Source organism: Gracilinanus agilis, chromosome 1, assembly GCF_016433145.1.
Source record: "Gracilinanus agilis isolate LMUSP501 chromosome 1, AgileGrace, whole genome shotgun sequence".
NCBI classification, from domain to species: domain Eukaryota; kingdom Metazoa; phylum Chordata; class Mammalia; order Didelphimorphia; family Didelphidae; genus Gracilinanus; species Gracilinanus agilis.
The window spans coordinates 738,763,798-738,778,353 of record NC_058130.1 but is presented as its reverse complement, the minus strand read 5'-3'; the positions used below and the strand labels follow the sequence as shown (position 1 = coordinate 738,778,353).

The following is a 14,556-nucleotide window of genomic DNA, read 5'->3' as shown; positions in this document are numbered from 1 at the left end:
CTAAATTATCAAAGTAATTTTCCTAAAATGAAGGTCACATTATGACACTTCCCACTCCCTGAGCTCCAGTGGTTTCCCATTTCCTCTAGGATCACATATAACAGTCTCGGTTTGGCATGTAAAACTCTTTGTAGCTTTTTTGCCTTTCTTCTTGCTCTTTATTCCTACTGTCCATGTTCTGTTGTTTGTTGCACATTACATTCTATCTCCTGTGTCTAATATATGCCCTGTGCATCTTATATGTACACACCTGGCTGTATTTTTGTCTCCTTCCCCTCTTATGCCTGGGAGCTCCCTGAAGACAGGGCCCGTGCTTTTGCTTTTCTTTGTATACCTAGCACTTATCACAGTGCTTGGCACTTGGTGAGCTCTTAATAAATGCTTATTGACTATATGCTTTTGCACTGGCTATGCCCCAGATTTGGAATGTCCTGATCCCTTCTCCTCTTAAATCTCCCTGGATTTCTTCAAGGCTTAACTCAAAGACTACCTTCTCCAGGAGGCCTTTCCTGGTGCTTCCCCCTCCCTAGGTGCTAGAGCCTTCCCCTTTTAGATTCCCTTCTATCTAATCTGTCTGTGTTTTGTACGAACCTAGTAATATATACACAATGTCCTCCATTAGAAAGTGAGCTTTTTGTAGGCAGGAACTGGTTTCTGCCTTTCTTTATATCTTTAGCCTAGCACACATTAGATGCTTAACAAATGCTAATTAATTGAGTTGAACCATGAGGCGTGTAATGTAATCGTTCTTATCTCCACTTAAGCAATGAGGACTGGCATTCAATGACTTACCTGAAGTCCCAAAGTTAAGAAGTGGCAGAGCTTGGAGTCAGGGATCTTGTGGCCCACAATGCTATTCACAGTATACATGTGGCCCTTTTCTCCCATTTCTGTCTTTTGCCATCTTAACCATCTTTCAAGGCCTTTCCCAAACATGTCGTCTTTTAGGATGCCTTCCTAGATCCTTCCAGCCAGGGCGGTTCCAACTTTATCTGCCCTCCAATCACCTGGTCCTCCTCTTGTACACATAGGGTTATTGTGTTTTATCTCCCCTTCCAGACTATAAATGTCTTGGGGAGTTTATTTTCTGTCTTACTTATCCTAAGAACCCTACTGTAACTGGAGTTACAAAGCTTTGCATATAGGAGATGATGTTTTCACTTTTGCCATGAGAGACACTTAAGAAATAATTGAATTGAACCAAATTAATGAACGTTTGCTGAAAAGATGGAGATCCTGTGGATGATGGGGCAGCAGCAGCTTTGTGTGTAAGCAGCAGCATGTTGGCAAAAGCAGACTACAGTTAGAGGCCCGGCAAACCTTCATTTTCTACTTTCCATTTATTATTAGATACATATTAGATGATTCTTGGCTGTCAGAGCAAACTTTCAATTGTTTGTCATTAGTACATAATATTTTTAAAACTTCAATCTAATTCATTTGCTTTTTGACTCCAAGGATAATAATGTCTCACAATTTTGTGGTGATTTAGATACTTCATTTGATTTTCATTATATTTGTAGAAGAAGGTAGAGCAAATATTATCATAGGCTAGGAAACAGACCCAAAGGCTCCACAAATTGACCAAGCCCACATGGTGGAATGAGGCCCCAAGCCCAAGGCTCCTGGTTCCCGGAGCCCAGGGTTCTTTCTGCCATATCTCACAGCTTTTCAAGTATCAGCCAAAGATACATTCCCTGTTGTCTACCAAAAGGGCGAGAAGAAACTGAGTTTCAGTCAGCCAAGTGAAAAGAAATTCCCTTTCCTAATATGTTATTATTTAAAGGAAGACAGAAGGTAAGGCAAAGCCTATCAGATCCTAATGTTGGCTAGTCCCTAACAGGTCTGTAGCCTACAGAATAGCTATGCTCAAAGCTGAATCACCATTAGGGCTTGCTAATGTTTACAATTTAAGCTGACCTGAGGAAGATGGAACTTGGACCCTTCCCTCAAAAAGCAAGCCCTGGATAGCTGAGGAGCCCTTGTCATTACCCACAAATACCAGCAACTCCATAATTCTCAACCGACAGAAAACCTGGTGTTCTGTCATTTGAAGGGAAGGGATGGACAGAGAGCTGATGCCTGAGCCTGCTCAGCCAGATTCCCAACTTTCCCTCTCTACAGACTATGAATAGTGAGGCTCTTTCCATAGATGGCAATGCCAGAACTATCCTTTGAATCCACTATGACCTGCTGGAGTTTGGCAAAACAGAAGACCAAAAGACTTGTCAGTTTTGTCCTATTTGAAGAACCCCTCAAGCCCATACACCTCCATTGATCTTATTCTTTTGAATTAAACCAAACCCCTGTTTTGCCCAGTCTGGCAGTAGTAATTTTTGGATCTATTTCTTAATTTTCCCCGTCCTCCAATTATTTTGAGCAATCAAAAGTCCAGCTTTTATCCTAGTGACCACTGCTTTGATCAAGAGTTTTCAGTCACATTCATGTGTTCCTCAAACTGCCCATCAATGTCAAGAGTCATCAGGCTTTTCAGAGTGAGACCCAGATGCTTGGTACACACTAATAAGGGAAGACACGGTACCCATCAGACCCACCAGCCATGGAGGAAACTGTCCTGCCCAGAGGAATCCTGGAGGTAACCAGTGGATGGCGTTGGCTAGATCAGCCAGATTGCTAAGAAGGGATAAAATTTCTGACTTCACCTGAGTTTCAATCATCTTCTTTTCTCTTCTAAAAGATTTACTGTGGAAGACAGAAAAGGAAAAGTTATTAAATGCTGTTTTTACTCCAGAAAAGTCATGTCTAAGATATTAAACTATGTCATCAGTGAAAAAGGAGACAAGGCCACAGAAACACAGAATTGCCAAGCTGGAAGGGGCTTCCTCTCAGTGCTCTAATCCCACCAAGACCTAAAAAACCTCACCACCCACATAAGTTACCTAGCCTTTGTTTGAAAACTTCCCACCACCTCCAAAAGCTGCCTAATCTACTTTTGGACAACTCTTAACTGTCCAGAAGCTTTTCCTGACAGGCAGCCTCAATTGGTCTATTTGCAATTTCTTCTCCTTATTCCAGGGATCTGTCTTCTGGGTCCAATAGGAACAAGCCTACCCAAGAGTCATTTTCCAGGCTCAACATTACCAGTTCCTTGAGCTGATCCTAATACGTCGTGAGTCATTCCTGATCCTGACTGCCCTCCTCTGTACTTTACTGCACTTCCCCTCGGTTTACTAAAATCCTTCCTAAAAATGGCTCCCACAATCTTCCACATAGGGTCTGACAAAAGCAGACTGCTGACTGGAGGTAAGCCAATCTTCATGTAGCATCTAATTATATTAGTCTGACCTATCTCCAAGGTCCAAGGGAGCTCCACAGATCATTTCTATTAAGGGCTGGAGAAAGATGTAAACAGGTTGGGAGTAATCAAAATAGAAACTTGATGTGAAAATGTTTATCCTGGTAAGGGATCCCATAGGGAACAAATGACCCCTGAGTTGGGGAAAGGGGTGGGGGTGGGGGCCGAAGTCGCAAGAATTATAGTAACCCAGGACCAAAGCTTATATCCAAGAAAGCAGAGCTGGGGTAGAGAGGCTTTTTCCTGGCACAGCATTGCCTGGGTTCAAATCCCAACATAGCTAGACACATACTGTATTGTCATAAACGACTCCACCTCTTAGGGCCTCAGCTTACCTCATAGGTATATTGTGAAGAAGCATTTGCAAACCTTAGGGTCCTAAAGAATGTGAGCTCTTGTCTTTTTTCTTTTAAACCCTTACCTTCTGTCTTGGAATCAATATTCTGTATTGGTTCCAAGGCAGAAGAACAGTGGGAGTTAAGTGATTTGCCCAGGGTCACATAGCTAGGAAGTGTCTGAGGCCCACTTTGAGCCTAGGACCTGGCTCTCAGTCCACTGAGCTGCCTAGCTGCCCCTTCTTCTGTCTTTTGAGACATTATTCACACACACACACACACACACACACACACACACACACACACAACTTTTAACTCTTCCAAGTCCTTTTCCAAGTTATCTCCTTCTTCAGGTGCCATAAGGCTATAGCGAGGAGATTGCGGAGGTATTACTTCGTCTGTTTTACAGATAAGGAAACAGACATAAACAATGAGCAGATTTCCCCAAATTCATACAGCAATTTGCTGAGAGAGCCAGAATTAGAACCTGAGTCTTTCTAGCATTCAACTCTTTCTCCTTCTACGGTAATCCTGACCATTTTCTTAGCAAGAAAACAAAATGTTTCCAGTGGTCAACTGGAGAGATGGCGTGGTCATTGTGGAAAAAAGCCCTAGCCTTGCAGTCAGGAGAACTTGTTGAGGTCTGACTTGCACAGTGTCAGTAACTATAAAGAGGAACAATATTGATCCCACCAAGCTCACAGAGTTGATCACAATAATATAAGGAGATTATTTTGAATACCCTTAAAACATCATATAGGTGCAGCTAGGTAGTACAATGGATAGAGAACCAGGCCTGGAGTTGGGAGGTCCTCAGTTCAAATCCAGCCTCAGATACTTCCTTAGCTCTGTGACCCTTGGGCAAGTCACTTCCTCCTGCTTGTCACTCTTCCACCTTAGAACTGAGACAAGAAGTAAGGGCTTGAAAGGAAAAAAATACCAAATAATGAATTTCAAGTATTATTATGGTATTTGGCATAAGTACTTGGAATCACGAAGACTTGGGTTCAAATTCAACACCTGACACTGGCTAGCTGTGTGATGGCAATTCTTTGAGGCCAATTCAACAAGCAAGCTGATTCAGTGAACCAGCATTTATTAAGAACCTACCACATAGGTATGATGTAGCCCTGATCTCAAGAAGCTTGATTTCCATTCTAGGGGGCAGGGAACAAGGAACAACATGTCTACAGAGAAAGAGATACAAAATCCTTTCCAGAGGACTCAGGTGAGGGGAAAAAATCCTTGAGTTGAGGTTTCTAAGAAGTGAAGGATTCTCTGGGTCAGAGATTAAGAGGGCGTGCATTCCGGGTAGGAAGGACAGCCTAGGCAAAGTTTTGGAGAGGGGAGATGGGAGATGGGAGATGGGAGATGGAATCTCACCTGCAAAGAAGAGCAAAAAGGCCAGGGTGGCCAGGATCTGGGTGTGGAAATGAGAGTACTATGCAGAGCACTTGTCATAGCAGACTGAGTCAGATGATGGGCCTTACAAGACTAGGGAAGGCTTGTATTTGATTCGGGAGGCCAAGGGAGTCACTGGGGCTTCCTGAACAGGGGAATGACCTGCTCAGACTTGGACATCTGTGTGGAGGAAGGATCAAAAGGCTGACAGGCTGGAGGCAGGCGATCAATTAGGAGGTTCTTGCAATAGTCCAGGTAAGAGATAATGAGGCCCTGAACTAGGGCAATGGGCACATGAGCACAGAGAAGGGGCTTTATCTACCAAGGTTACCCAAGGACTGCAATTTTCAGTCAGTGAAGGGAGTTCCTACATGTTTGAAATCGCAGATCATTCATATAGAAATGAGTTATTGTTTTCATTCTAGTCATTATCTCTTCTGCTATTCAATTCAACAGATATTTATAATAGTCATATCTATGCAGCACTTTAGGGTTTACAAAGTCCTTTCCTCACAACAGCCCTGCAAGAACCTCGACCTTATTTTAGAGTTGAAGAAATTAAGGTGTGGAGGCCTCAGGTGCTCCACCCTGGGCCACACGGACAGTAAGTGCCAAAAAAGCCAAGGCTCCAAGTCCAGATCGCATGAGCCCACCCTAGGCTACTGTATGCTAGGCCCTGCTTTGGGTACAGCAGGGATGAACAGTTTTGTCCCTGTAGGCCTAAGGTAACCAAGTAGTGTTTTCAGTTGGAGTGCCGGTATGATGATTTTGGTTTCCACAAAGCTCTTGATCAGGAGCCACTGGCTCTGTAGCTTTGGAGGAGAGGGCAGGAGCAGCTTAGTGACCTTGAGCAAGTCCCTTCCCCACTTTGAGCCTCAGTTTCCCCCTCTTTGAGAGCCTCAACTTTCCCTTCTGCATAAGGAAGAGATTGGTTTAAATCAGGTATTCTTAGCCTAGGATCCATGAACTTTTTTAAAAAACCTTACTTTAATCTTTTTTTTTAAAAAAAACCTTTAGGGGGACAGCTGGGTAGCTCAATGGATTGAGAACTAGGTCTAAAGAAGGGAGGTCCTACGTTCAAATCCAGCCTCAGACACTTCCTAGCTGAGTGACCCTGGGCAAGTCATTTAACCCCCAATGCCTAGCCCTTACCACTCTTCTGCCTTGGAACCAATACACAGTATTGATTCCAACATGGAAGGTAAGGGTTTTTTAAAAAATTAAAAAAAAAAACAAAAAACTTTACTTTTAGAATTTTTAAATTAAAAATTAAAAAGAAAACTTTACTTTAAGAAATGATACTAAGGGGGCAGCTGGGTAGCTCAGTGGAGTGAGAGTCAGGTCTAGAGACAGAAGGTCCTAGGTTCAAACCCGGCCTCAGCCACTTCCCAGCTGTGTGACCCTGGGCAAGTCACTTGACCCCCATTGCCCACCCTTACCAATCTTCCACCTATGAGACAATACACAAAAGTACAAGGGTTTAAAAAAAAAAAAATGATACTAAGTATTGGTTCCAAGGCAGAAAAGTATGAAGGGCTANAAAAAAAAAAAAATGATACTAAGTATTGGTTCCAAGGCAGAAAAGTATGAAGGGCTAGGCAATTGGGATTAAGAGACTTGCCCAGGGTCACACAACTAGGAAGTGTCTGAAACCAGATTTAAACCCAGGACCTCCTGTTTCCAGGTCTATCTATCTATCTGAGGCACCTTGTTGCCCCCAAAAATGAACTTAAAAAAATATTTTTTGCCCAGGGACTGGGGACACACAAAATGTTAAAAGCTTCTGGATAGATGGTCTTTGAAACCCCTTAGAGGTCTGACGTTCTTTGGTCTATTATGATAACAATCTTACCCCCACTGACCATTGTCTTGGGAAATAATTCAGTCCCGGCTAGGCTAGAGCCAGTTTAAGGCAATTCTTCAATTGACTGTTAAATTTTCAGTAGAAGTATATCCTCTTTGGAAATGGGCAAATGCTATGTATCAGGGCTTAATTTGTTGTTTTGTTGATAGTCTAAACTTAAGTGATGGAAAAACTGTTAATACTGCAGATTAAAATTGGAAATGTCATGAGTACTCTCCTCCCCTCCCAGATCTGGTTGTTAAACATTTAACAAAATATGACTGAATTTAGGAATTACTATTCTTACTCATTATGAAGTGATGACAATAAAGTTACTTTACAACTTCTTCAGATATTAAGTCTAATCTGCTAATTATCCCTTTCCTCTTGTATTGCCTCCTACTTAAAATGAGAAAGTAGTTGATGTGACTGAAGAGTTTCTCTCTTTTCCAATGAGAAAAAGAATATGAAAGAGGATGAAATCATACCTAGATTTTCCTTCAGGATTTCTTAATTTCCTTCTCAGATTCAGCATAATCTTCAGTGATCTGAAGAGAGCAGGAAAAAAAATCAGAAAAAACATTTATGGCAGTTGGCTACCATGTCTACCCCTCAAAAGAAGCAAGGAAGACTGGAGGGTTTCGATCTCAGGCCCTCAGAGGGCAGAGAGCATCTAATCCAACCTCTCATTTTTAAGGTGCCCAGAAAAAAAGAAGTGACTTGCATAAAATCACATGTGTATTAAGTAGCAGAGCTGGGATTAAAATCTAGGTCCTCTGCCTCTAAATCAAAAAATAATCTCAGAAGACTATAGGCAGAGTCTGAATCAAAAAGCATTAACGTTGCACATCTTACAAAGCAGTATAATTTTTATTTTCATATTTGCTTTGCTGCTGAAGGTAGGAGCTTTTTGTGAGAAACTCTTCTGATCTTTATTAGGTGATTTTGTTGTTGTTTTATTGTAATAGTCTTTGGGTTAGTCAAGGAGACTATGCCCCCTCAACAACTGCTTTGTTATAAACAAGGTAACTAATTAAAATTTACTCCAAGCTTACTTTTACTTTTAAATAATACTTTATAATGCCTTTTCTTTTTTTTATTTTTTTTTAAACCCTCATCTTCTGTCTTGGAGTCAATACTGTGTATTGGCTCCAAGGCAGAAGAACAGTAAGGGCTAGGCAATGGGGGTCAAGTGACTTGCCCAGGGTCACATAGCTGGGAAGTGTCTGAGGCCAGATTTGAACCTAGGACCTCCTGTCTCTAGGCCTGACTCTCAATCCACTAAGCTACCCAGCTGCCCCCTATAATGCCTTTTCTAAATGCTTAATTATCCAAACAAGATGATCACTAGAAGTCTATATAGGGAAAGGTCTTTTCTCTAATTTGTTTTCTCCAATTTTGTCTCCAAGCAATTTTAAAATCTATTTAAGACTTCTGCTAGCATAAAAAGATTTACAAGGAAAAAGCTACATTAAAGTCCTTTGAAATAGTGAAGCTCTCGGGTGAATTCGATTCTCAAGTAAACACCTTTTAGTCTTTAGACATTTTTGCTAAAAATATAGCAGGACACAGAGATTTTTCTGTTGGAGCTTATCTCCCTTAGAAACAGCCAGGGCAGCCAAGTTCTCTGGAATTATTTCTCCTTCCTGAGGTCAGAGAGGGAAAGGTCTGATTTCGTCATGAATAGAGAAAAGAAGGCCAAGGACACACAAATTCCCTAAGGAGCAGGCTGAGAAGAGAGGCTGCATCTAAAGCCCAGCTCAGATGACTGGTGCCTGGCTACGGGCACCTGGACATCCTTGACCAATAGAAAGAGGATTTCTTAATTCACATGGCTCATATGTCACCAGCAGCCTCATCCACTTCGGCTGCCAGCTCAAGTGTTTCTTTGTTTGGTGGAGCCATTAGAGAAATCTCTGAACTAAAGTCACATGTTTCCTCCTGGAGATTAACTCAAATTGGAGCAGGCAAATAATCCAATCTTTTCACTCACCGTCCAATTCCTAGGAGAAGCGAAAGGCCCCAAAGGGCTGTACTTAATATCCACCACCTGGTAGAATTGATGTGAATAATCTTAGCATCAGCAGCCCAGGCAACGTGCTCACAAGGGTAATAGAGCTGATCAGCAAGGTTACTGACGACAGACAGCCAGCGGATGATAGCATCTTCCTCCTACAGACAGAGGAAGAGGGGAAGGGAAGAGAGGATGGAGGAGTGCGGAGGGAAAGGTGGGGGAGGGGAGGGAAGGCTAATGGTCAAGACTGTGTTTTCAACCTCCTGACAATCTCTAGTTAACTCAGTGGCTTCACTAGACAATTCCCCTTCCCTTCCCTACAAATTCTCTGGGCCAAACAGCCCAGACAAAAGAGCAAAAGCATCCAGGCTATCCGACAACCAAAACAATGCCTGCCATTATGAAGACAACAGCTGACTTGAAGCTGTGGCTACTTCTTGGGCAGGGATCATTTCTGCACAAAGCCAAGTTCCAGAGCAGTGTGCTGCTGAGTGGGGCCACTCAGCCTTCTTTCTTCCGTGCCTCCGAGTACTGAAAAAGCCCTACTGGTCAGGCACAGCCCATGGCCTGAGGAAGAACTGATGCCCATCCAAGATCCGCAGCCTGGTGTCCAAGGCCCCACCCGAGCTTGTGGCCTCCCACCTCCGGCTCCAGGGAGGCTGTCTTAAGGGATCATCTTAGAGGGGCCTGCATGAGGGGAGCAGCCTAGGATGGGGTGGACACAAGAAACACTGTGACAGTAAGATGGACAGCACACAGCAACGGGTTGGACATGAGTAAGGAAAAAAAGCAATTCGATGCATCAAATGGCTCCTCTTTGCCCCTCTAAGCAAACCCCCCTCCCAGCAGATGTCAAGGCCCTCCTCAGTACTATTCCTTCCAGAGCCTTTCCCCATGGGCTAGGAATCTACTCTCCCTCACGGTGTCTGAAGTAGGAGGTGCTACAGTGTAGGAAGCCCCAACCTTAATCCTTGTGGAACTGACTCTTTTCAGTTTGTGTCCCCTCAGGACAGATGGATGGGGGACTGGGCAGGCTGAGGTACGGGTCCTTCCTGTTTTCACTTGCTTTAGCCCCCTCAATAAATTTTCTTCAGAAATTTGAGGGAAAAAAAACAAACCACCACTGTAGGGCTCACTTCCTCATCTGAACTCCTGGAGCAACCTGTGATTTTTCCCTCTCTTTTGGGAAGGGTGCTGCCTTCTGGGATCAGAGTATGACAGAAATACTTCTAGATTTGGAAAGGTTGGGGAAATATCCTTTAAAAAATAACTTACCTAAAATGTAGGTAGGTGTAGGCCACTGGTAGGAGAAACCACCCTTACTCCCAAACAATGGGGCTAAGAAATGACTGGGATTGGGTTGTTGATGAGACTAAGACATCAATCTAGAACAGTGCCGGTGAAGTATTGGCATGCGTGCCCAGCTGGCACTTGGGGAGCTGCTCTGTTCCCCCTCTTCCCAGTGCCTAAGGGCATTTTTGTATGCTCCCACCTTCTGTCCAGATGCCAAAACAAACACTTCCTCCCTCCCCTCTCTTGGGTAATGAGTGGGGTTCACAGACAGCTTGAATTTGCCCTCTTGGCACTCGAACTGGGTGGGGAGGAATGTTTGCCAGTTCTGATCTAGAATGTAACTAAAGATAAACTAGGTTATGGTGGTTTTTATTGTGCTGTAATATGGAGCAATATTGTTTTGGACATTGATCTATGTAGAAGACCAGTCTCCAAAATGATACCAGGAAGACCAAGAAGATACCAAGAAGTGTCTCCTCAGATTCACCTGGAATATAGTTGGTGGAAAAGAAAGTTCTCTTCTATTCAACTGTGTGGTGACTTGTTTCAGGAAATGGTACCTTAGCAGGAGGAAGAGACCTGCATGGAGTCTAGAAAAGGGAGGCCAAAGAGGAAGAGGGCATGGTACTGCATCTCCGATACTGTCCAGGGAAGAGTACACTGAAAATGTACAGGGCCAGGATCAGTTATTTAGGGAGAAATTCTCCTCAAAGAGGAAAGGGCTCAATGAAATTTCCCTGGAAACATGTAAAGTCCTTTGCTCTGGTTCCATACATATAATGAGCACCTTCTGATCTTCTGAGTTTCCAGGATGGCCTTACCTAAGGAAAGGCACCAAGCAGATAGCTGAGACTAGTTGTCTTGTGAGATATAATTCTCTTGAATTCATTATTACTGCCCATAGGATTACAGCCTTAGAGCTGGAAGGAAACCCTCAGGGGTCATCTCTTACCTATAACAACTGAGAAATTCTTGACTTGCCTTTCTTCAAAAGGGAGAGCAGGGGATGGGTACATCTGCAGTATGGACCTGCTTCTAACCAACACTGAAGATCTGACTGTGTTGCTTCTGTGCTGAAAATTCCTCTGTGACTCCCTTCTTTCTCCCAGCTAAAGTTCAAATTCCTTTGACTGTCATTCAAGGTTCTCCACAATCTGGCATCATCCTACATTTACTGACTTCTATGGGAAGTTAAATTTTAAATTTTTAAAATTTTAAATCGCCTAAAAAACCCTGCACTATTCTCTGCCCTCTACTTGTACCCCATATATTCCTGCCTATGTATTTTTAGTTTACACTATTCTTTTTGCCTAGAACATGAAGTCTTAACCTTTTTTTGTGTTATGTTTCAGGCAGTCCAGTAAATCCTATGGACTCCTTTTCAAAATATTTTAAATGCTTTAAAAATTCATAGAACTACCAAAAAAAACCCAATTACAGTGAAGAAATACAGTTATCAAAATCTTGGGGTTTTTTTTGTTTGTTTATTTGTTTGTTTTTAAACCCTTACCTTCCATCTTAGAATCAATATTGGGTATTGGTTCTAAGGCAGAAGAGTGGTAAGGGTTAGGCAACGGAGGTTAAGTGACTTGCCCAGGATCACACAGCTAGGAAGAGTCTAAGGCCAGATTTGAACCCAGGACCTCCCATCTCTGGGCTTGGCTCTCAATCCACTGAGCCACCCAGCTGCCCCAAAATCTTTTCTTAAAAACAAGTTCATAGATCCCAAGGTAAAACCCTTGACCTGGAGAGGGATCTCTCCCCAATTTAACCTCTTAAGACTCCTACTTGTCCTAGAAAAAAAAAAAACTCAAAAGTCACCTCCCTATTCCATGGAGCTGTACCACTTTATATTTTTCATACAAATAGTACATATATGTATATATGTACATATACACACGTAGTATAATATTGTTTAAAATAGTTATCTATTTTTATTTCTCCACTAAAACAAAATCTAAGCATCTAACACAGTGTCCTGTAAATAATTAGTAGATACTAAATAAATGTTGTTCAATTAAATAATTTTGATAAGTAAATGCTTGGTGATTGATCAGACTCTCTCCAGTTTCATCAGGGTGAATCAGTTCTCCAAAGAGAGTAATCAGATCAGATATCCCCATCCTTCAAATAAAAACTTTCCTCTCATCTTTCTACCCCCTCCAGCTATCTTGATTTATCTCCCCTTTTATGGCTAAATTCCTAGAAAAAGGAATTTACACCCCTTGCTGCCTCACTTCCTCATCATTCATTCATTCATAGCTAAACCACTTCTAATCTGGCTTGACTGAAAATGCTCTCCAAAAATCACCATGATCTCTTTCTCTTTTTTAAACCTTATTCTTGTTGATATCTTTTGTTTTTACATGACATTCATTTCCACCTCCTACCCAGTGAGCCATCCTTTGTAACAAAGCTTTTCAGGCAAGAGAAAAGAAAACCAGCTGAGCAAAGCCGAGCCACCAGTCTTGTTGGACAGAGTAAGCAACATCCCACACCTGCAGCCCATTTTCTCAACTCTTCTCCAGGGGCCCAAGCTCTGTCATTATAATTATGGTGCTCTCTTTTCTCTGTGGCTCTGTCCCTTTAGACTACTATAATAATTGCGCAACAATTTCCTTGTTATTTTCCTCTGTGTGTCTTTGCAAACTTTCTTTAAATTCTCCATATTTATCATTTCCAAAGGCCCAGTTGTAGTCCATTACATAATAAATGTACCACAATTTATTTAGCAATTTCCCCAGAAATGAGTATCTATTGTTTCCAGCTTTTTAAAATTATTATCACACCTCTGATTTCAGTGGTAGGAAGTGCTGAGGAACCCCCTCTACTAAATTAGATCCTTACATATCTAGGTATCTATTTTAGGGCAGGATTTCCGAATCCTTTTTGTCTCTTAGACCCCTCTGTTAGTCTGGTGAAGCCTATGGATGGATTCTTTCTCAGAATCATGTTTTAAAATGTTTTAAATAAAATACATAGGATGACAAGGTAAACAATTCTATTGAAATTTAGTTATCAAAATGTTAACTAAACAAGTTCATAGTCTCCAGGTTAAAAATTCATCATAGAGAACTGCTTAAAACTTTAGGAAATAAGGTGGCTTATTCATAGTCACAAAGCTTGAGTGTGTTAGAGAAGGACTGGAAACCCAGGGTTTGCTCATTTTGAGACCAGCTACATCCAGGGCCTTACATCCATGCCACTCCCCTGCCTCTCAGCTTTCCATTTCTGGGGTACCTCAAAGAGTGCCCTTTTCCTGAATTTTCCCATATCTTTCTGTCTTTGACTCCCTTAGGATAATTAATGTCTAGCAATGGACCTTTAGGTCAAAGGGAATAGAGATTATATTTACCTTTTAAGCCTAATTCTCAATGCTTTCCATATGCCAGTGATCCCCCCAGTAAATCTCAAGAGTCTTTTCTCAATCATCCTCTGCCCAGATGGAGCATCCCATATTCCTGACCATCCCATCATCTTGGATGTACTATTTTTTTTAGTAAATTCTTGGATCATAGGTTTAGAATGAGAAGGAACCTTAGAGGCCATCTTGTCCATCACCTCATTTTACTGATGAAGTAACTGGAGCCCAGAAAAAGGAAGGAACCTGTCTCGGGCCACAAAGATGGTAAGTGACAGGGCTGGGACTGGAGCCCAGGCTCTAGGATGCCAGGTCCTTTTTCCCCTGGTCTCCTTCTGCCCATCTGCATGCTCCTTCACAAGTTTTCCTTTTTCTTCTACCCCTGTACCGGATATTCCCTAGTGCTTTATCCCAGGCCCTTTTTCCTTCTTTCTCTTCCCTTTTCACTGGTGATCTCATTCACTCCCATAGAATCAATGATCAACCCTTAGCAAATGATTCCCATATCTACATATATAGCCCTAATTGGGCCTCTGAATTCAACCCTGCATTTCCTTTTATACTGGTAGATACATGGGGGGGGGGGGCTCCCTGTTGCTGTCCTATTGATTCTGACACCAGTTTATCGCATTTGTGGATCAAAATCACCTGGCATTTAGTCAGCACCTATTATGTGCAGACACTGTCACCTTTTCTCCATCTATACTAGACGTCCATCATCCTAGTAGTCCAGACCCCATTTCACTTCTTGCTTGAGCTGCTTTACCAGCTTTCAACCGATTTCCAGCCTCCAATTTATCCTTCACACAGATGTCAAAAGAATCCTCCTAAGGCTAAGGTCTGGCCACTTCATTCCTCTGCCAGAAAATTTTTGGTGGTTCCACCTCTCCTGCCATCTCTTTCACACTACCTTTCACACTATAATAAACTCTCTCTCTCTCTCTCTCTCTCTCTCTCTCTCTCTCTCTCTCTCTCTCTCTCTCTCTCCCCTAG

The 14,556-nt window shown here is 42.4% G+C and overlaps 1 protein-coding gene across 1 annotated transcript in view; it reads right to left on the bottom strand.

Moving 5' to 3' along the window:
- Nucleotides 1-1,328: 1,328 nt before the first annotated feature.
- The window catches only part of PEX11G (peroxisomal biogenesis factor 11 gamma), a 23,820-nt gene continuing 10,592 nt past the window's right edge, over nt 1,329-14,556 (bottom strand). The window contains exons 2-4 of the mRNA XM_044685384.1: nt 8,889-9,067; nt 7,384-7,443; nt 1,329-2,703 (exon numbers count right to left, since the gene is read on the bottom strand). Of these exons, the coding sequence (XP_044541319.1) occupies nt 2,472-2,703; nt 7,384-7,443; nt 8,889-9,067 (471 nt within the window). The 3' untranslated portion in view covers nt 1,329-2,471. The remainder of the gene's footprint in view (nt 2,704-7,383; nt 7,444-8,888; nt 9,068-14,556) is intronic.